Source organism: Scatophagus argus, chromosome 12 (assembly GCF_020382885.2).
Source record: "Scatophagus argus isolate fScaArg1 chromosome 12, fScaArg1.pri, whole genome shotgun sequence".
NCBI lineage: Eukaryota > Metazoa > Chordata > Actinopteri > Scatophagidae > Scatophagus > Scatophagus argus.
The window spans coordinates 20774391-20798679 of record NC_058504.1 but is presented as its reverse complement, the minus strand read 5'-3'; the positions used below and the strand labels follow the sequence as shown (position 1 = coordinate 20798679).

At 40.0% G+C, this 24289-nt stretch overlaps 1 protein-coding gene across 4 annotated transcripts in view; it reads right to left on the bottom strand.

The window, feature by feature from the left end:
* Positions 1–4570, bottom strand: part of ldb2a (LIM domain binding 2a) — a 79961-nt gene extending 75391 nt beyond the window's left edge. For all 4 annotated transcript variants that reach the window (XM_046407215.1, XM_046407216.1, XM_046407217.1 and 1 more), the window contains exon 1: positions 4259–4570. In XM_046407215.1, the coding sequence (XP_046263171.1) occupies positions 4259–4390 (132 nt within the window). In that variant the 5' untranslated portion in view covers positions 4391–4570. The remainder of the gene's footprint in view (positions 1–4258) is intronic.
* Between the last annotated feature and the right edge of the window lie 19719 nt (positions 4571–24289).

Genomic DNA, 24289 nt, shown 5'->3' with positions numbered 1-24289 from the left:
CTGACACACCGAACATCACTAAACGTGTGAGAACGGAATAACGTGTCTCTGTCTAATTCTAACAACGAGTTATTTCACTCATGGCGGATTAACTGCATAAAGCTTTTGCTATAGATGTCACTTCCACTCATACAGAGTCAGACTTCCTCTGGGGGTAAGTCTCCTCTAAGTGTCAAGTCGTTGAGTCCTGTGCCTGCCAGCGTGAGCGGCAGTTGCACCACCAGCCAAGCAAATTCAAAGCACACATGAATAAGACAAATGGGAGACTTGCGAAGAGAGGAGCGACTTCATTCGACTCCTTCAACACTTTTGTAAAAGGTGGTGTCGTACTGGGGCTCAGTCGCTTCCCGTGTTAAGAAACTACTCAGAACAATCAGAATGCAAACCGTAGTGAGTCATTTTGCCATGATGGCCTGCCAGCAAGTGTGATGTTAAGTAAGCTCGGAGCTATTCCTGCCCTCAACAATGGCTGTCCTTTCACGATGTTAAGCATCTTTATTTGGGTGATAGTTCTGACAGCACTGCTATTTGCAAGCTTGAAATCGTTTTGACTTGATCAACAAAATACAGCAACAGATCCAGTCAGAGACTCGCTTTAATATGTCTCTTCACACTCAACTCCAACAAAAGAACGCCATCTTATTATGTTCTTTAGATCAGTTTGATATACTTATTGTCTTCTACAACAACAGTTGTGCTGTTTAACAGCACAAAAAACTCACTTAAGATTGTTTTATCATCTTTCAGATTTTTCCTGATGTCATGGGATTGACTTATTAGCATGAGTTTTGTTTTTGAAGGTGTCTAACAAGAAGTCGAACTGGCCAAAAACTTAATAAAACATAATGTCTCTGTGTAGGAAAACATGCAGCATATTTTTTGTATGAAAGGGTTTTAGGCAAACAAACTAATATATTTCTTCATACATAGCCCATATAAAATGGAAAACTTGAAATATGTTCTTATTTGTTGTAATAACATTTCATGCTCTTTTATGCTCAAATGTACAAACCAGGACATGCAGCAGTAGATTCTGATCCCAATCAAAGAGGAAGCAACGCCAATGTCAACAACTAAGGGTCAGCATTGTGCTATATATTCAAACCTGAGTTAGTCAAACTGATATTTCAAGCATCAGTTCAGTTTCAGCACTTTCCGTCAAACACAGATATGGATCTGCAACCGCTGCTAGCAGCAAAACCTTGATGAAATATTCAAGAAAATATCCAGCAGGACAATTCAGCTTTTTTCCTCTAATGGAATCCAGATTTGTTTTTTTTTTTCTTTTTCTATCCAAGAAACATCTCCAACTTCCTGTTTTGTAACAACATCATCCTGACCCTGCACTCGTACTGACATGGCCTCATTTCTAAATTATAAATTCATCTAACAGGAGATAGGCTTAGCAGCAGCTCGGTGATAAAAGAAGCAGCAGAATGACCCTTTAGGCACGCATGCTCATTAAGGGACTAGAAGCTAACCTCGCTTTCCAGGAAGTAAACTCCCTCAGTAAGACTGTTTCATGAAGCCTACACATTATTTTGTACACTTAGGACAATGGACTGGTTGCACAGCAGACATTTTGACATGTCATAGCAGGAAACCCACAGGTGTTTTAATGATTGCTGTATAACATTTAAAAAAAAGGCTGCTATTGTGTAAGCTGGTTCACTGTCACTCTTACTGGGGCGTTTAATGGAAGTGAGCCGCTGTTACTGTTATTAAGTCCACCTGTGTTTTTCCTGTTGTGACAAGCCTAACTGTCTGCAGCGCAACAAGTCCGCTGGACATTATAGACGAAGCTTGGTAAAGAGAGATTTGTATCACAATCTTTTTTCACTGCTTAACATATTTTCCCCACGCAATAGGTTTGTGTAAACTGATGGCTACACTTTGCATTCATGAAGATAATTGCTATATAATTTTGTTAAAAGGCTGAAATGAGCTGTATGGCACATCTGGATGCAAACAAATTGCAAAACTCGAGGCATTTATTTCCCGCTCTAAGACACTACTTCTCATTATATTCACCACCTGCATTTTAATCAAACAATAACTGCATTGGTAAAGAGAAGACATAATATACAGTCCAGCCAGTGAGGAGAGAAAGAAAAAGATGGAGGAGAAAAAGATGTTATGAACACCAAAGAGAACAAAAACCTAATTATATTATTATGCAATTATATAATTTAGTCTGAGGAGATGAAAGTAATGGATTAAACTGGTGTGTGTCTGCACACATCACGAGACTTGAGTATGTATATTACCAACTGCATTTTGTTTGTGCTGTGGACACTCCTGGTGGCACATTAACACACACGCAGGATGTGTTAGGTCTATGTGTGTGTATGTGCACGTGTGAGTGTGCACTGTGATTGCACTTGCTGTCTGGGTATGTGTGGTACGGGAGTTGAGGTCTACTGGGGCTTGGGCCACTCCATATGAATAATGCATCAGACTGGGCCGTTGCATCTCAGCAACATTGCCTTGGTCTGCTTAAAGTTGCAAGTTCCTCTTTGGGAAAGTCAGCATCATTCTGCAAGCTGCTGCAGTGACTCGGCTGGACTCTGGCTTCAACACATGATTTCCAAAATGACTAAGAAATTTCACATCAAATCATTTAATTATGACATATTTATGCAAAACACCTCAGTTTTTAACATCTCGCTGCAAATTCCAGCCTTAAATCCTCCAGCAGCAGTCACATCACTCAAAACAATTTGACATTGGAACACTTAGTTGATTAACTGATTGTTTGATAGGATTAGGGTAACAATCATCACCTATTTTGAAAAAAAAAACAACAAATTTAAATTAAATCAAAATTGCAAATTTCACTGTTTCCAACTGTTTTCCAGTTTTGAGCGTTTTCTGACTTTCTTCTTCATCTTCTATGATAGCAAATTCATTATCTTTTGGTCACACTGGACAAAACAAAACCATTTTTAGAGGTCACCATGGCCACTGGAAACTTATAATGAGCATTTTTTTGCTATTTGCTGGCATTCATGGTGAATTAATCAACTGAGAAACAATTGGTGGATGAATAGTTAATAATCCTAAATTGAAGCCTTAACAATTGTAAGTCAAAAAGTGAACAGTTAGATTTCCAAAAGATGCTTTTTACTGCATTTTGTTACTATCCATTCCCCCAAAGAAGCCTTGCACGGAGAAGCTGACATGTTCGATGAACTTTTTATCTGCAGATTTACACACTGGTGCTCGCATAGCAGATGCTGAAGACAGATGCTTGCTATATAATTCACAGTGGGATCATCAAAGGTTTAGTCTGAATGACACTGTATGCAACACTCGCTGCGCATCCAACTAGTTGAAGCATCAGGAAACTGACGTGGAATTAATTCACCCTGAAGCAGTTATATTACGATCATCTTTTTTGCAATTGGGGTCACTTTCATTGAGAATCTTCATTGACACAGCGATGAATTGTGAATCAAGGGACACATTATTTTACAGTTTTAATTCTACTCTGCTCTGCACTTTTGTTTAGCTTTGGCTTTTGCAGTTTGGAAACAACCAGGTATGCAAATATGCAAAATAACAGGCAGTTGGTAAATGTGTGCTAATTAATTAAATGCACGAGAAAAGGCAAAGGCTACTTTGCCTCAGTCCATGCAGCCTGGTTGGACCTGAGTGGTCTTTCAGACCACCCCCTGAGGCATGCTTTTCAGTTTCTTATTGAGTTTTGTTGATACTATATGTAACTTTCTGTACAGATATATCACAGTGCGAAAAAGTGCTAATTGAAATCTTTAATTTCATATGTGTTGCAGTGCAGTTTAACCTGATTTTGAAATTTTATCAAGACTGTAACAAGTAACGCCTACTTTATGTGGATCGTGAATCACTCAGCTCCTATCAAACTATGTGACAATTAAGCCTTGAATTTTAAACATACTAATTGGCCACGTGAAAGCATCACCTCCACCTATCGTCTTTCTTTCCCACTTACATTTAGCATTTTTAGACTCGTCACTAAAACAGATCACTTCAGGGGATGATAATTCTTGCAGCGTAGTCTACACACCGGAGCCTGCTTACTTTCACCTCAGGAATGTTTGGTACTTTGGCATCACATCCACACCTCCTTATTGACAGAGCTTTATGCCGTACCGAGCCCCTCTCTTGCGCTCTCTTTACGTCCCCTCCATCCTGCCCGCGCCGGACTTCCACAGCGCGCTACCCTCCCACCGGTACCGCAACCTAAACGGGACGTGGCTGTCTCCGCTCGGCTCACCTCTGTGCGCGCCTGCAGCCGCTTGTTCATCTCGTAGATCCGATACTCAGGCTGGACCATGTACGGCGAGTGTCTCCTGTAGAAGGGTCCGAACGGAGACGAGTAGAACGGGTCGTGGGCTGGGTTGGACATGGTGGCTCCTGGCGAGGCGCACTGCGCGATTTCAACATCCAACGAGCACGGCAGCGCACATGGGGAGTGCGATGCTCTCCGAAGACCCCCAGTGGGAAGCAGCCGCTGTCGAGGCTGAGCTGCACTCTGCAAGTTGGCCTGCCTAGTTCGCTGCTATAGCGTGGAGCTGGAAGAGGAGGCGGAGGAGGGAGGAGGAGGAGGAGAGCGGAGGAGGGGGGCAGAATTGAAAGGGGGGGGGGTCGTTTCCTGTTCCCTCGAGACCTACACTCGGTTTTGCTCTCGTGCAAAGTTCAAGTAAGAACAGTGTGTGTGTGCGCGCGCGCGAGTGTGTGTTTCTTTGCGCCTTTCATCATATTTTCAGCACATCAGACATTTTAATGATATGAAACACTAACTTGCCAATACTGGTTGAGCCCTATAATAAAGTGCAGGGTTCAGATGCATCAAACAGTTCATCAGTTACAATGCCTGATCTGAACATATCGGCTTAATATACACGCTGGAACAACAACACTTTTGTGCCAAATCAGCTGTGTTTTATATTCATCTAAACTAAACACTGAATATTCTTGCTTTTGGTCATGTTTCGACTCTTATTCCAAAGACAGTTAAATCCTGATTTAAAGGCTGAGAGCCTATTGCAGCTCGGGGTCAAAAATCTTCAGTGTTAATAACAAGACATCTCTTACAGCAAGCTGACTCTTGTACTGGAAACAAGAGGAAGTCACCAGGTCAGCAATTGCAAAAGAAATAACTTTATAGTCGTTTTCATGGTTTTGAATACTAAAAAATACATAAAACTTTAAAAAATAAACATTTCAGGAAATTTGTCTGGCAAAGGACAGAGGTTAAATCTGTGTATATTTAATGTCTGAAATTAAGAATAAAATGTCGCCTGACCTTGGCTGAATTTGAATGAAGACATGGTCTTAAAATAAGTTCAGTATTTTCCCTAGTGAGTGATGCTGCATTTAAAGGTGTAAATATTCACATTAAGAGATGATAGCACGCCGTCCAGCACACCTGATGAGGCTTCACTCGTAAACAGTTTATGTGTAGCATGACTTAATGATACTGTATCGATTGCGTTACCTGTGGTCAGTGCTGCTAATGACAGGATCTTAGTACCTGACTAGTTATGCACCAAGCGGCTTCATTTGGGATTAAGGGAACGCATAGGGTGAGTACTCATTGCCTTGTCTGCTACACACATCAGTTGTTTTTTTTCATCTGACCAATAATAAATGCACAGTCACTGATAGATCCACTAAACCTATTTCATAGACGCTATTTGTAACATTTGCAAAAACTGGCTCCAGAAAAGACTGGCACAGCAACAGTCTGTCAACTAAAATATGAGTATTTAAAAACAACTTTTGCATACGAACATACAGCAATTTAAAAAGTTAATTGTCGATTGTTTCAATAATCTATCTGTTACAGGACCAGGTCAACCTGTTAAGGGGCACAGGGGCAAAAGCTTGGTGCTGGGCCCCTATAACTCCCCTGTATAACCACCACCACCAAGTTCCAAATAAATCCAGTGTTCATATGTACCAGATGAGTGCAGTTTATACTGAAACATAAAATTAGCTTCTGACATAGGTATGATGCAGGACCAGCCTTAATTGGTATTTGACCCACAACCTACCTAACAAATTTGCAGTTAATTAAATTACCAAAAGCAGACACACAGCAGATCAGGGACCTGAGGCAGATGCCCACTTTGCCAATCCAGACCTACTCATCACCCACTCTTTAAAAGCTCTTTCTAGAATAAAAAGTGCTTTTTTCACAGTCAGTGAAGCATGTTCCACCAGCAGGGCAGTTTCAGAATACAGACTGGGCGGTTAGCAAGATCAGTTAGCCGCTATGGCTGATCACACAAAGTAAAGAGCGCCACCTACTGAAACTTCAACAGACAACCAAAGATGTCCCAGTTCTTTCCACACAGTTTGATTGACAGGTGATCTATGGGACGTGAAGAGAAATACACATTTCCAGAGAGATATAATCCCTTGCTATCATTGGACCAATCATCAAACGTTTCCCCCGACACCAGGTCTACTTTCTTCAGTTTGCATACATCATTGCCTGTAACTCACATCCCACAGTTCGCATATTATGACACATGAACATGCCTTCATGGTCATAACACTGTATGCGAGCCGCATGGCACAGACTGGTTCTAATTTATTTCGGCAATTTTACACCACATACCATGCAACACATGTCAATAACATCATTTACTGTGACAGCATGTGTCACTAACATGTTGAATTTCCAAACCAGACACACCAGAGTGAACTGAAAATCTTTTTTTTGGCACACCGATTAAGATTTCCTCCGTGTGCTCCTCCGTGACAGATTAGGCTTGGACTGCAAAGTAGCCACAAGAATCTAAAAATAAACAGACACTCAGACCAGCCGTAACATTACAACCGAGTCTCACATTAACTGCCTGCACTGGGAATTAATGAACAGCATTTATGAAGTCTGACTTTTAATCCAAAATGGCTGAATGGGGAGAGGCAGTCTGAATCGAGTGAGATAAAAGTTGTAATCCAAATGCCTCAGGCATCCGGTCGGGTAATTAAAAAAAAAAGTTTGAAAAATCTATTAATAAACCTTTAATTAAAAACTACATTTTTAATATCTCAAGACCTTTTCAATTGACATTTCTAACAGGATTTGGTTGCTCGCCTAAAGCGCTTACCACTCAAGTGTGGCTGCAACACAGTACATTGAAGTGAACAGCTCATTTAACAGATTTCAATATAAATTTGGTTGTATTGTACAGAAGACCGTAAACAGGACTTGTATGTGAGCTTAGGTTCCCCGCTCATTTGTGTGATGAACAGCAGAGCATCTCTCGGCGAACACGCTGGCAAAAATATTATCACTCATAGCCTGCAGTGGCTCTTCTCTTCATCAACCATGTTTAGAACTTGTATTTACAATCATACAAATTTAGATGAACTGCTTCACCAGGAAGGTCACAGGTCAAAATCATTGTCATGCGGCATATCATGCTGCATGTCATGCTGGTGATATTGAATGAATAAACCCCCAAAGCCCCCAAATAAATTGATCCTACTCACAGCTATTGTCTGTGTAGCCAAAGCCTAAACTTGGAGCATCCAAAAACTAGTAAAAGCATACGAGTGAGTCTCATTGTTGTACTGGCAAATATGTTCCCTTATTAACACGTACACTGTAGTTTATTTTGACTTAATCCTACATACACCGTCCTGCAGCCTTAAGCGCTCACTAGAGAACCCAATCCACAGCTAAAAATAGCCCTCAACAAATGCACCATTCTCTCTCATTTGAATAACATATTTTGAAACCTACAGAGCCTGTGAAATTATTAAATTACTCTTTAAAAATGAAAATACACATTTATATATAATATAGCATAACAGTAACCTTACATGCATGTTTGAAACTTGTGACAATATCATTTATTAATCAAAACTGTTTTGATTTTTTTTTCCTTTTTAGACAATTGTTTTTGGTTAGCAGAGGCAGACAGGAAATGAGGACGAGAGAGGGGTATGACATGCCACAAAGCAGTGTCGTTACCACGTGGCATCCACCCTAACCATTCGACTACAAAGGCAGTCTCGATGCTTCAAACTTTTAAAGCCCAGCATTCTTATTCCATTCAAGGCATTCTAGGAGAGATGAGGACATTCATCTTTTAGATCATGATAGATTGTGTTATTTAAATAGCGTCAATTACAATTTTATTTACAACAGACATGCATCAGGATGTGTTAATTTAATGTCTTGTGATAGGTAGCGTGCATGTTTTTACACTGTTGCCATGTAACTTAAGTGGACCCCAGGAAGAATAGCTGCTGCTGTGCAAAAGCTGATGGAGATCTGAATAAACAGACCAACTTCTCTGACTTAAGAATGCTGCTAAGCCAATTAAAGCTGTTTTATATGTTATCCACTGATCTTATACTGATCTGACCAGAATGATCACTTTGACTCTGGAGTGGGAGTGTCTCCTGTTCTGACCTTCATTGCCACATTTTTTTTTCTTTCTGCAGGAGGTTTAGTCCACTAAATAGCAAAATTTGTGTGGGAAACCAACCAGAAATTAATTATCTTTATTATGCGCTCTCTTTTTGGAGTAGGGCCTGTTTCAACGCAATTCAATGGATGAAAATGTCCCTGATTTATTTGTTCAGTATTTTCTACTTTGTTTTCCATACTTTGTGTGTTTATGTTTAATTCCCGTTCATGCCGGGCTATTTTGTCCTCAGGGACGACAAAGTTAATTGGATTGAATTTAAGTGAAAAGGAAACCAGATGTACCTTGACAGAATGCAGTGTTGTATCCTGCACGTGTTCTCTGAATGTTTCAAGCCTCGACCATTTGTTAAACGCAGAAAATGCATCAAGGATGAAGGAGAGGTGCTTTCAGCTGTTAACCAGCAAGGTGAGGGAGACAAAACACTTGTGGATGAGAATGGAAATGGGTCAGGACACATATAGACACTCTGCTTCTGCTGGGTTCCCTCTCGGTGTTACTATGGTAACATACCCTATCTCCCTACCTACCTACCTGCCTGCCTGCCTTTAGAGCACAAACTACACACCCTAGCAGCCGTGCTACAGGTTTTGCACCTGAACGCACCGGTGCGGCTCCTGTTCAGAAGAACCCAGAACATGTCTTATCCTGTTTCACAGAAGAGCATGAAAATACAAAGTTGTAGCTATGTTTGATGTTGCTGCTGCTGATGTAAACAATCACACTCATTTTTTTTTCTCTTTTTTTAAAACATGTGCCAACATGCAGATTGTTTGTGATATTTCATAAGCCAGAAGGAAGAGTTTGATTGTGATATTAACAAAAGGATTTTTGTTGTTGATTGACAAGCAGTGATGAAAGACACGAAGCGCTAAAAATAGCAGAATATCACAGTGCAACACCATGGTAAGACTGCAAATAAACCACTGTAGTCTGCTGTTTCACTGGCAGCTCAGTAAAACTAAGGAAAGCCTCCTCCTGTCTAACTCTGACCAGATTCCAGCTTATTGTGGACCCTGATAAAAGTAAAATCTAACTCGACTGTGAACACTGGGAAGTGTGTCCCCTTATTTTGAGCCCACAATTGTTTTCCAAATATGGATGAAATATACCCGGGATGCCGGAGCAGCAACTTCTATGGTGGAATCTCATTAGCATCGTAATAGCTTCCAGGCTCATTTGCATTTTGCCGTGAGTGATTTTTTTTTCTCTCTTTTTCCTCTTCACTGCTGGATGGAATAATAATAATAAAAAAAGAAGTAAAACTTTGAAGCACCATATTTTATTTCATTATTTAAGTTAAACAAATTGTAATTGAAAAGCACTTTTCAATTATACTATTTCCTCATACTAGTGACAAATGAGGCTCACAGTTGTGTCAATCAATTATACAAAGACACAAACTAATATTTGAACACGGGAATGACGAATTAGAGTAAATAGATTAATGCAGGAACTCGAGGCTTTTAGTTCTATTTCAGAAATAGTCTTTGTCTGCAAAGGTAGAGTTTTTAAAATCATATTTGCACATTCATGTGTGCATATCCTGAACTTTGGTGGTGAAGTGATGTGACATGAAGTCATTATGGTGCATATGGCCACCAAATACAGACAAAGAGGATGAGGAAAATGTTGTGGATAGCATATATAACTGTATTTTCAAGTTCAGTAAAAGGAAATCTACACATTTAATATGATAAAACAGGCTTTTGTGAAACCTGCAGTCCTTTTAAAAAGGGGATAACTTGCCCTTATGTTGAAAACAAGAATCAAAACAATGAAGAACACACATTGCAGCCTGTTAGACATCCACACTATTCTTTCCTTATGCTGAATTTTGCAGCTAAGCAGCACAGCGAGCAAAGAGTTAATATTTTCAACCAGTTCTGCCTGCAACACACACACAGGCACGCAAGCGCACGCGCGCACACACACACACACACACACACACACACACATGCTTATATCCCCACAACCCATCACCCCTGATCACACTCAGACTCGCGCACACTCCCACGCACATACACATGCACACACAAACCCATAATTCCCAACACCACCACCCCCCTCTCCCTCCTCACCCACCGCCTCCTCCTGCCTCCTTGGGCTCACCCTACCCCCCCTCCTCCTCCTCCTTTCTCTATCTCTGCCCCCCTCCCCTGCCTCCTTCCTCCTCCACCACCACCACCCCCCCTCAGGTCAGTTAATAAGCGAGCCTGAGCCTGTGCCTCAGCTTGGCTGTCTGGAGGACATGCAGAGCAGTGTCTCCTGGGAATTGGCTCATGCAGAATGCCGCTCCGCCGAGAGAATGGAATTTTACCCTCGCTAGGGCTCCCAGCCGCACCACGCAGCAGGAAACCTGACAGACACACACACACAACGCACACAAGTGCACAAGCATGCACGCCAACACGTGCTGCAAATCAGCTCCCAAACATCCTCTCGCACACACATATAAACACAGTGGTCCCAAGAGTGTGTTTGCTGAGACGTCTCCCCATCCCTTTAAGTAGAGTGACCACTACCTAAGAAAAACACTTATTTTCCCCCTGAATCATCAAGAAGCCATCATTAACTTAATGGTGACAGAGTCTTCGGGGACACATGGTGATAGTCTGTGCAACACAAAAGCTTCCATTTCACTCTGGCAAATGTAAACACACACGGTTGCGAACACAGGGACATCAGCGGGTACAGTGCTGCTAATGAGTTGCCTCGTAGATTTAGAGACAGTGGCTTTTCCACACTTCTGTCTCAACTTCAAGTGTTGAGAAAGTCACCCCCCACTTTCCCTACCTCCTCCTCCTCTTTTATTCCTCCTCAAACCCACAGCTCCATCTATCGGTGTCCCTGTGCCACAAGTCTTTAGGCGATGGAGAATAAACACCGAACCACTGGAAAGGATTCAGTTGGCTGCTGTAATCACCATTCCAGCGAGCAGGAAACTATTACATGTTTTATGTAAATTCAAGAGAGTGGCTGCAAACAAGTTCCGCTGCAAATGAAGAGAGTGGGTGAAAACATGTTCGTAATATTAGAAGAATAAACAGATATAATGGCAAGGAGTGAAAAGAAATAAATGTCTTCTTACGACCTTTAACCCTTAATTTGGTTTTGTAAATGTTCTTTTTGCTGTTCAAAATGTGAGCTATTTGGTTTTATAGACTGCAGTTTCAGGACAAAATGACAAAGGTCTGATGAATCACGTTGCCGAGCGATGCTGAGCATGATTCATGCCTCCAACAAGGTTGTATTTACCCAGGAAAAACAATACTCACTGCACTGAGTCTGCACATGTACACAGCATGAGAGGAAGCAGGGAAATATGTTTTTGCTGATGTGTTTTACAGATATTATCACAGTTGTGGAAGATCAATGGTAGTGATTATGGCATGCTTTTTCATGCTGTTTTTAGCTGACTAAAGAAAGGGATAGATTCCAATCCCATTTTTCTATGGTCTTGGCATGTGCACATGTGCATGAGTTCGGATGGAACTCCAGTCAGAGAGATCCCACCACCCACATATGTAGATTACCACCACTGTTCCAAAGGGATTAGCAGTCACACAGATTGTAAACCAGTGTCGCTTGGAGATTGAATTGTTCACAGACAAAACCTCGTCCTGTTTCCACAAAATGTAGGAGAGTTTGCAGCACCTTTCAGTAACAGTTAATTATAGGCTGTGTTCAGTGTAGTTTGGACCTAATCATAAACATGACAGCTCTTAATTTTTCTATCCCCCCATCTTGCCTCAACAGGAACTGTAATGCATAAAAATAATAATCATAAAGGAGGTGATATGGGTTGCAGTGTAAAAAGACACACCCTAATTGTAAATTAGATTGTTTTCAAACTAAATGTTATTCTCTACTCCCAAATACACCATGACAGTGGAAAAAATTGTGGAAATGGTGGAGGAAAAAAAAACAAAAAAAACCCACAGATACACACACAAACACACCCACACGCATGCACGCACACACACACACACACACACATACTTACACAAACACTCACGCACTGCAACCTTCAATGAGCCCTCTCCATGAAATGCTGAAGCCAAGGCAGCATTTACACCATGAAAACATCCCAAATAATAACACTGACGCTTTACATATGAAATATTCCTGCACTTTTTTTTTATTGTAAATATTTTCCATCTGCTACATTTGTCAGGTGTAACATACAGAGGTTATCATTGTAATTATTTGTTCTTGTCTCTCGTGGAGCACCTCCAGTGAAAAAGACCTGCCTGTCTCAGCTCTGGCTGTTTGTAGTGTAGCAAGCCGAGGCAGCAGCTCTCTCTTTGGGATTTAGCCTTTCAAAAGTCCTCGTCAGATTTGCAGCGCAGACGTACTTCTGCTGGCTGCCGCCCCCACATCTCTGCCCCCCCTACCCTCACCACATCTCCCCATCCCTCTAACCAGTCCCCTCTTCCTCCCCCATCCACCTCCCTCCCCTCTCCTCTCTCTGCTCACTCTGCTGCAGATGTTTTGGATATGTTTTCTTAGTGAAGAAGCTGCGCCAAGTGCCGACAAAATGCCCCTCGGTCGTCTCCAGCAGTCGCTGGTGCTGTGGCGGTGGTGCTGGCCAACGGTTGTTGAGCGAGATGTTAGCGTGAATGGCGGCCAACATTCCACAGACAGAGAGAGGTCGTGCAGAGGTTAGCCCCAGTGGCTGCCAATGTGCACATAGCAGGAGCCTAATTACCCAACATGCAAGAATTAGTGCACTAAAGTCAGGAGAATCTTTATTTATATATTTTTTTAATAAAGTGATTAGAAAGAGAAGCACACTAAATATAAATGAGCCTATCTCTGTGTCGATTTGCTGTGTTTGGACACACAGGACTCCAGTGTTTGTAGGATTTGCACCGTAATGTGGCAAACATTTGCCGAAGGGATTTCAGGTTCAGTCTGGGTTTTGGATGGACCAGCCAGCTCATTAGCTTGCCTGCTCTGTGGCATGGCATTGCAACAATTCAGGTGCAAAACTTTCCCCAGAAAAAAAAAACAGCAACATTGTGAGAAAGAAAACTGTTGTGCACAAATAAGGGATACACTTTCCGGTGTTCTGCTTACACACAACAAATTTCAAATCTCCCAGTTGTCAGAAGTGTTGATTGTGAGGTGACAATTATTCTGAGTGTTGATTATGCACTCAAAGTGCAGACATGGCTTGGGGACTGCTTAACATTAGTGTTAAATTAACTCTGATGGGCATGGAATAGCACAAAAGGTTGCTAATACTCACAATTCTGCTGTTTTCATTTAATTCAGTAATTCATGTCACAATAGAAGTTATTTACTTTCTTTTGCTTGGCATCATAATAGTGTCATAATAGGTTTGCTGCACTATTTTATCCATGCTCATTTATCCAAAACAAAGTTCTGATGTCGAAACCAATCACCATCTTGCATCAGTTTAACTGTCAATAAAGAAGAAGAAGAAGAAGAAGAAGAAGAAGAAGAAGAAGAAGAAGACGAAAATTAAAAATCAAACCTGAAAAGTTGAACCTAAGAGGTGCGTTCACCAGTTTAGCTTTATGTTACAAGCAGGTAGTTGAAGAAACTCACTGTGTAGCATTCCAGCAGACTAAGAACACACAAGAACTGCAAGAAGAACCAGAACGGTTTACAATGGGAAAGGGGCGAACAGGCAATTAGTGTCAGTCATTTCGTCCAATAAAAACCTGAAAGTCCAATAATTTACTTCGTCATGAAGCATCTGCATTTTTCTTTTTAAGAATTTCAACATTTGTTTTTTTCATATATGAACATATCAGCATATTCAGCAATTAAAAAGCAAGCATATTTTAGTCAAGACACCCTTCATCTGCAACTGGCATATCTTAGTCAGCTACATTCACATTAGTTGATAAGTAAACATCGGTATCTACCTCGTTGTAAGTAACAAATCGTTTTATCCACTACATTTCTTTTAATCGACGTGTGTTACGTTTTCATGGATCATTACACATCTGTACCATACTGAGTTAATCAGTAATCATCTTTCTAATATATTGATTTCTCAATAGATGTTCACACCACATCTTTAAGCAACAACCATTTTCTGTAGAGGACAAGGCTGATGGGAGACCAAACTTGATGTTCAGGAGAGAAAGAAAGAAAAATAGCTGGCTGTGCTGCTACCATCCCCCATCTCGTAGGCATGGCAGCAGCATCGCACACATGCGCCTGCACGCACGCACACACACACACACACACACACACACACACACACACACACACAAGCGGTTGGTCATGGACACACATACACACAAATACACGTGCATACAAAGCACACATACATCAACACACTCACAAACACACACGAACAGCCCATCTCTCTCTCTCTCTCTCTCTCTCTCTGCTACCTGATGTGAGGCAGACAGAATATTCCAGAAAACTAACACAATGAATATTCCTCTACTATTCATACAAAACAGAAAAACACCCAGAGATGATTCTAATTCAAATTAAATCTACACATGTATTCAAAGCTGTTCTATTTAGTCACACGTTAGTCTCAAGATGTCAATTTTAAACCACTGGAGACAAAAAGAGAGTGGGTTGGGAGAAAAAGTTTATGGCGTAGCTTCAGTGCTGAATAAATAAAGTGTTTTAAGAGCCAGACTTGAGTGTTTGAAGGTGGAGAGCAGCTGTGGTGGCCTGTGGTGATCTTGCTGCCCTCCCTTAATCTTAATAATACTCACAAAGCAGCTCAGATCTGATTCATTTTGGTTGATTCATTTTGGTTGCATACAGTTAGATCTTGATAATTTGAGAATTTTACACATATTTTAAGAATTTCAGTGTTCATTCATATGGATGTGGTTCTTTTCAGTGGCATAGTAGTGCTGTGAGGCAGATTCAGTCAATGCTTTGTTGTGCCAGTGTGTTTAGATGGGGCAAGGTCTGGTTCTGGAGTACTGAACTGCCTTTCAAGGGAAAATTATGCTGCATTCTTTGAACTTTTAATTTAAATTTGATTATGTTTTGCATTTAAATACTGATGTACCTTGTTGCCCATAAGTTTTGTTTGGGTGGTTTACCTCAAACAAGACAGTAGGCATTCAGGATGTTAAATGTTAATGAAAGGACGGTACCTTAATATTGCCATTACATGCTAATTAACATTATCTTTCAAGGGAAATATTGTAGTTTCTACTCCAGTGTATTTATTTGGCAGATATAGAGTCTTAGGAGAGTAAGGTTTTCTTTCATGTTTCCAGGTAGCAAAATATGATTCACTGGAAACCACCCAATGCTAAAATTGGTGTCACATTTACTGAATGTTATTAAAATGCTGTTTGGGTCACCAAACTGGGTTTACAAAGTGATGTAGGAGGTCTATGAAAAAAAACATCCATTTTTAAAGTCAAACAGTCTAATTACATTTTCAAACCAACCATAGATGCACAATCTTAAATCATAGAGTTAAAGAGTTAAAAAGCCATTTACAGAGAAATCAACTGCTACCACCAGCAGAAGGCCAACTAAAGAGGACACATCTGCTGGGGACAGTTACCCAGTTTGCTCTTCCAAGTTTACAGCAAATCAGGATGCTAGCAGCAGCACAGGCGTTGCCAACCAAGGTAACAGCATGGCCACTGAACATCATGAGTCAGATCTTAGGCCCCTTGATATGGGAATGCATGCTCCAAAGACAAAACTCCACCATCAAAACATCATCAAAAAGAAACAGATATGATGAGTACTACATTGCTTTGGGATTCACTTGTATTGGTACTGGTGCATTTCCTTGGCCACAGTGTGCTATGTGTGCAAAAATACTATCTCAAAAGTCAGTGAAAACCAAAGCTGTGGTAAAGGTTTGAAAGTCTGGTTAGATGACAACAGAAAGGTCTTCCTGTTCTTTCATAATTGTGTGCAAATCAGCTTGCTTTGACAGACACTGTCAAATGCGACATGACAATGAATTTTAGTGATCTGGCTGAACAACTGCATAGGTAGCTTTCTCTTCCAGTTACATGCATTCTCACAACTACACCCATTTCATTAACGTGTTTATAACATACAACACAACAGGAAGGCCTATTTCTACTTTGGATACTTTGGAGAAAATTCTTTATTACCTTTTAAATACAAGATTTTACTCAGAATTTCACAGATCACTGCTCAATTTACTCGTGACGTTCACCTTGCCATATTCAGCTACTGTCATATCATCTGCAATCCCTCACAATGTTTTTTTTTGCTTGTTTCTGTTTTGTTTTTTGTTTTTCATGTGTTTAGGCTTTGTGTGTTCGACATGCCAAAGACAATCAATAGTGCTGCAAAATTGCAGAGCTGGACCAGATGCTATCCCCAGACCTGATGATTATTGGACTTTGCATAGTGTTGAGTCGGTTTGCTGGGCTCTGGTCTTACCAGCAGCCAGGTGTAGCATGGGAATAGATACAGTATCTGTCTGAATAGAAGCCCAGTGCTTCTGGCAACTTCAATCCAAATCAATGCTCAGGCCAGGGTACCAAATAAATAGTTTCCCTCCAAATAAAGAGACAGTCTTTCTTATTTTTAAGTTTTACTGACTTCGATCACCTCAGTTTTTCTTCCCAAAAACAAAAGTCACAAAATGTGGAAACCTTGGAATTTCGTCTTTTCTGAAAGAGTGCATGAGGCTTTACCTCCCTCTTTACCACACTCTTTGTAGCTTTGTGGGGAAGGGGTGAGGAGGGTGAAGAGGAATGTTCCCTAATGAGCTTTATAGAACGGGTACAGCCACGTTAAAGTGAGAGGAAACAGACCTCCCTCCAAATATGAATATCAGAAAGATGCAAATGTACTCAACAGTGAATTTATTATTCTGAATATGTTCAGAAACAAAAGGCTCTGGAAGGCAGAGGGAGTGAAAGTGAACTGCTCCCCTCCAAATCTTACCACCTTAAAAAAAAAAAAAAAAAAAAAAAAAGACAGGGAGAAGAAGATCGGAGCAAGAGAGGAGGGAGAGAAAGGGATATGAAAAAAAATGTCAGAGATGGAGAGAGAGAGAGGAAAAATCCTGGGCCCTGTTTCTTCTATTTTTTTTAAAGCAATGGCATCCTGTGTTCTTGGATGTGTCGTTGCCATGGCAACTGTAACTTGGTGACCTCGTTATTTCTGCCTAATCCCGCACTGAAATTATGGTTGCTCCACCCTTTTGCCTGGCTGCCCTGATAACACAATCATTGCAAATGAGGCAAGGGAATGGAGAAGAAGAAGAAGAAGGAGTAGAAGAAGAAGAAGAAGGAGAAGAAGAAGAAGAAGAAGAAGGAGAAAAAGAAGAAGAAGAAGAAGAAGCAGAAGAAGCATTTGGCACACCTTTTTACCAGATCACCACAGGCAATAATTTATCATGCACAGTATATTCACCAATATCCATTTACTGCTTCTACTATCTGCTTTTAGTGTTTTGCCGTATTCTTTCAACAGCTGATTATGGGACTGAGTAATTAAAATAAGCACTTAGCAATAATCAGCCATTAGTGGTTGAGAAACTGTATTGATTTCAGATCAGTCATGAGTTTATTACAGTACAGTCTGTGCCAAGTCAACATATAGGCAGGCCTTGCACAAAGTTTGGAGACTGTATCTTGTAGAAAATCCACTGTACTTACACACAGACACAGATGCAGGCACACAGCAACACACAAACACTTGAATTATTGATTTCAGTGTGTGATTAGATTTACCTGTTGGATGGGGCACGAGAAGCACTCTGAAAAATTGATGGATCTTTTGAGATAAACATGCAAACTAATAAGAAAGGTTCATTCATGCCTTTTCAATAATTCACCAAATTTACATATTATTATTGGCATATCTCATTACTCCAGACCAAGACACACTTATATATTCAAAAATTTTATTAGCCGGGTATTCTGTTGCATAAATTAACATGAATAATGAAAGATAAGAGATCCTTTAATGTTATTCAAAGAAATCCTTCATTTGGGGACATAAGAGAAAAATGGTCAGTTGAGTTCTCAACAACTGAACTGTTAACACATAGTTACTGTAGTGGAAGTATACTCATTATATACAAAGCAGGCTAACATGTTTTATGTCTAGATAGGTAATGTGCTTATGCTCTCAAACTTTTTCCAGTGATTGTTGCTTTTGATTGTGGTTTATTATGTCTAATTTGAACATACAGAGAAATTAAGTCCAGTTGTAATATTTTCTTATATAAATTTACTCAGAATTAGAATTATTATTATAGTATTACTTTACACCTGTCCTTTGTTGTATATATTTGTAGAAATACAGTGTTGTGTTATGTGGTGTTGGAAAACAAACCTTCGAGCAGTAGGCTATAATGTAGACATGTAACGCAAGCTTAAAATTTTTCATGTTATGAGCAAAAATACATTTTTTAAGACAGATATTACCAACCAGGAACAAATCACAGATTGATCTTGATTTATGGATAAGTCTTGTACAATTTGTAAGATATGGCTAGAATTGATTAACTTGTATTATCGACAGAATGTGAAGAGCCAACCGTGTTTCCAGCAAGGTCAAAGACATCTATGTATTGTGTTGCAGAGATATCTATCAAAGTTAGCATGTTGAGCAGCTAGCCCTGGCCTGTACTGTCAAGTAATGCAACTGTGTACCTCTGGATACGACAGTCCAATAGTCCACCAGGGTTTCACCTGGGAGGCATATATGTCGGCATATTTTTCACAAGCTCTCAAGCTATTCCAGAGGCTGACTCAGCCTCAGTAGGCTATAGCTGAGCTAATGGTAGCTACAGCCACAATGAAAAATAACTACAGCATGAAACTAGTGAGTAGCAGTTGGTGGTTATTCTGGTGACATGCTGCCCTTGATATTTCTGGAGCTACCTTTGAATTCTGGACATATTTTATCAATTCATTATTTTTATCATGCTCCTTTAAGAGTAAGTCTGGTGATATTCTGTTTTTATTCTGAAAAATATTCTCCAAAATATGCAAATATGTAAATATGCTATTTACTCATGTTTAAGCACTGTTTGCTAAAAACTACAGTTCTTTGTTTTGTGATTACTGAGTTGTTGTTGTTGTTATGATTGCTTTTGAGTTACCTTTACAATGTAAAAAAAAAAAAAATGAGTAAATATAAATGGGACTGTCAAAGAGACTTGTCTGTCTTGATCATGTCAGGGATTGTCTCCTACTGTCTTCCTCTATTACAGATGGACTGTATTTGCGCTGTAACATTAGAATTGTGACTAACCAAAGTGCATTTGAAGATATCAGCCACATGTACCTAATAATGACATTACACAGAGACTTGCAGCTGTTCCCACCCTTTTCAGACCAGCCTGAACCTGACATGGTGGTCCTTATTATAGTTAACAAAGGCAGTAAAACTCATGCAGTCTGTGGCCGACAGCGACAGCAACGTCAGTTCAACCTGAACCTGAAAAGTTCTGCATCTGGAGATAATAAATGTCTTGAATGATTATTTATGATGTGGAGCTCTCATTCACCAAAAATATCAATGATTATGAATCACATTTCCCCAATGTTAGCTTTGCAGTCATTACCATATTTCCACTCAGAACCAACAACAAATGAAATCAAAGTCAAATGAAAAAAATCTAACATCCATGTAAATAGAGATCAAGAGCGTTTTTAAGACTCCTTCACCAATGGAATTTTTAATATGCCAACCAACAAGTCAACCTGCCATATTAAAAATGAAACCTTGGCATATTGTCGAGCTAATGTTAGCTTCGTCTGGTGGTACATGGTACCTAGCAACAGCTTACAATTTCGCCAGTATAGTGAACAGTTGCATGTTGAGATCAAACAACCATAGTTTAAAAAAATAGATATATTCAAAATACTAAGAATTTTGTGTGATGCATCATTATTATAGTAAAATAAACAAGGATAGCACACAGGGTTGGATTAAGTGAATGGTGAACTGAATTCTGCCAACTAAAATCTTAAAAAATATTTGTGTATCTTTGATTGAAATCATGAGCATTTACAGTGGAGGTACAAAGTGTAGGTATCTTAAATCTGCGTTATCAAATGATAATAACCAAAACTGTCAAGGTTCCAGCTTTGTCAACAAAGGTCTCACATTAGCTTTCACCTTTTAAAAGCCACACTCATTTGTTGTAAATCTATACTTTTCGTCATTTATAGCAGACGTCCATGTTTTTAAAATGTTGGACCTCACATATTGGAAACAAAATCTTTATTTATAGTGAAAGAAAAACATGTGGAAGACGTAAGATGTTTCTGACACCCCCCAACTTCCCCCTCTGTCTACTGAACTTAGACCCAGGATGTAAATGAGAAACAGATGTGCAGGAGGGTGGGGGGCACTAAGTAGACTATGTTTCCACAAAGACCTTAGGCTTAGAAGAAACAGAAAATCCCCAAACTTAGATCTTTTGGAGCTCTTTCTCTGTAAGAGGCGCCATCCTGGGAAGTCAACATAGGGAAAGAGAGGCAGAAACAGAGGCAGAGAGACCAACAGAGGGGCATATGGACAGATGTGTGTACAGTAGACAGATAAAGAAGTGTGTGTGTCTGCTTAATCCGCCCTGCAGAGAGGACTGCATGACTCCCAAGAGGCTTATCTTGGTCAGATCCTGTTGCTTGTATAGAAACTCTCAATTCGGTCACATCGTTTGTCCAGCGTATAGTCGAGCAGTGCCCCCCCCCCCCCCCCCCCCCAACACACACACGCACACACGCACACACAGACACACACACACACACTCCTACCCCCACCATCACCACTGACCTGGATTTGACTGACTGCTGCCTGTAGTATCCACCCACATAAACTTCAACAGGCCTACTGGCTGCTGGATGTTTTAGCTTAGAGGGAAATAACAATTTTTATAATATACTTTAAGAAACTCTGAATGAATGTCATCCATATCAAATGGAGGACAAGCCACTAAAAATATAAGGAGTGAAAAGTAGTGTGTGAAAGGAGTGTGAAAATAGCAGTCAAAATAGTCTGAACAGTAATGTGATGGTGGCATGAGAAATTACATAAGAAGTAACAGCAGTGACAGTGGAAGTTGTTATAGTACTAGTAGCAGTGCTAATACTAACAGTGATGATAACAGCTGCAGTAGTATCACTCACAGGAAAAGTGAGGCCCAGTAAAAACTGATTTGGTGAGTTGCAAAAAAGACATCATCTTGGTTAAATTTTGACAAAGCAATCTCATTTCAAGGTCCATTTAGTAGCTGTTTTGGAGCTTTCAATTGTATCACAAAATCCTCATCAGTAGACCAAGTACACCTAATCGACCAAGGAACTGTAGATGTTCAAAGCTTTTCATGTTACTGGGCACCAAAAGGACCTTTCATCTATGTCGAGTTAAGAAAATAACAACAAACAAGAAAATAAATTATATTTGGTTAAAGTTTTGTTATGCAATGTTGCAATTAAATGTTGTTGCACATCAGGATGGACCTAATTTTAACTACTTCATATATTGTTAGGTAGTTTAATCTGGGCAGACATACAATGCATTCTACAGCATTTTCAAATAAGATTATTTTCCAGTTGCTATGTATGTTTCTTTTTTTTCGATTAATTTGCACAACATGATAAAAAGTAAATACTCTCTCATGGTACATAAATGTTGTTCAAAGGTCCACCAAAAACAACTACAACCAAGTGTTTTTTCACTGTGTAGTAACAATATGTGCATGTGCATGTTTATTTCAGGATGTGTGTGTGTGTGTGTGCATGTGTTTGCTGACATCAACATTTTAGAGGAAATGGTGTAGACATCAAAAAAACTTTTTTCCTCTCTGACATACATTGAGGATGTCATGAAAGCTTACCATACGACACATATCATGTGCCACCATATTATCTACTGTAGGATTTTTTAGTTTCTTTCTTCTAGTGATTGCCTCTGGTCATCACATCACTGGTTCAAAAAAAAAAAAAAAAATCACATGGATCACACCCTCCACACCCTCACCCCCCGCTCCCACCGCAGGCCTAATAATGAGGCTGTTACCTTTAATGGCAGCCTGCTTTCATCCCGTCTGATGTTGCAGGTTGTCATCACCGAGTGCCCAGAGGCATTTATAGTGTATTTACATCTTGGGTGTATATCCACAGACATTCAAACTAAGAGCGACAGTACAAGAATTTTTCATTTCTATATCACCAGTGTTAGGAGCAGCCAACAACAGAACATGGGGGATCAGAGCAGTTGCATCAAACACACCACAGTTGTTAAAGCATGTGACAGAGAAGTACTCATTTGGAAAAATGAGCTGGTGAAAAAATATCCAGACAAGCAGAGTCAGTGTTGGCTCCTAAACCCTGAGGCCTTGGGTCCCAGACTCCAGGTCTGCTCCTCCTCCGTCTCCACCTCCCCTGATGACACAGTGGGGTGAGGGTGAGGAAGGAGAGACGAGGACAACAGATTTCTCTGATGACCATCTAGAGTTGCAAGTTGTTCTTTGTCTGTCCAGGTTTTTCCCCCATAATTGATTTGGTCAATTTGGCCAATGATTCCAAACTGTATATATTTGTACTCCTGCCAGTGTTTACACATGTGATAGAGGCTATATGTGGAAAAACTGAATAGATTTTTTTTTTCAAATTTCGAATGAAAATATAATTTCTGTTTTAAAAGAAACTATGAATAACATTATGAATATGATAACATTACTGTAATGTATCCATTCTTAAATCATCTACAGTATTAAATAACAGGTTATACAGGTTTTACAAATAACTGAATATGAACACATTTGGAATACGATGGGTGGTGTTGATGATGGAGAACGAACAGGATTTGTTCAGACAGTAAAGGTCAGAAAGTACATGTAAAAATGAGACGAGAAAAATCAAGACACGAAATCAACAACATCCAAGAAAAATGCGGGCTTTGCTTTTATATTTATTGTATATATATGTATGTATATATATATATATATATATATATATATGTATATACACACACATACACTAAACCTTTGACAACTTGTGCACATGACAGTACTAAATTCAGTCTGCACACAGCAGCAGGTTTTGGTTCTCGTGATCTCTCTTTTCTTCATCACATCACAGTCTTGATCACACAAGATCCATTAGAATGGACAATAAATTAGGTAAAAAATGTGCCAATGTGACTCACTGAGTACCTTCCTGTATATACCATGGAGCAGCACAGATGGAAAACAGTAATATATATAGTTTGGCAGAAACTACAGGCAAACTGAGCCATTGCTGCTTGTCGTTAGTGTCACGGTGATGTTCCTGTTATGTCACCCTGATGCCTTTTCCTACCACTAATTACAGAATAAATCAGCTGTGTTTGGACTGCACTCACAGGGGCACTGGTCATCCCTTTGGAGTTGGGAAAGATGGGAGTCATTTTATGCTATGCTCTGGTTTTCCCTAGGCCAGACATGACAGTTTCCCCATAACGTCAGAGTAATCACAAATCAAAACACTCTTAAGGCACTGAAGCTTCTGTTGTTCTTGCCCATGTGAGAGAGAGTGATTCAATTTCATGTGATGAGCAACAGACTCCTTTTCTTGCAGTTTTTTCATAAAGTTGAGAAATTTCAGAGATTTCATTATTGTGCACATTGAAAGAATATGTGGAGCAGGTCTTCATCAGCCCATCATTTATTCATTGACATGGATTTTTCAAACAGTGGCTCACCTCTCACTGAGCAGATGTTGAGTACCATCTCGAGCTGCCTTGATCTTATGAGACGCTGGGCCTAATGTTGCCTGTTTTTAAAAGAATTTCTCAATCCATGTCGACCTTGTGCTGTGAGTTACTGGCTTCAGGGGTATTTAATTAAATCAAAAACGTATCACTCTAATTTTAATTATGCTCCAATATAC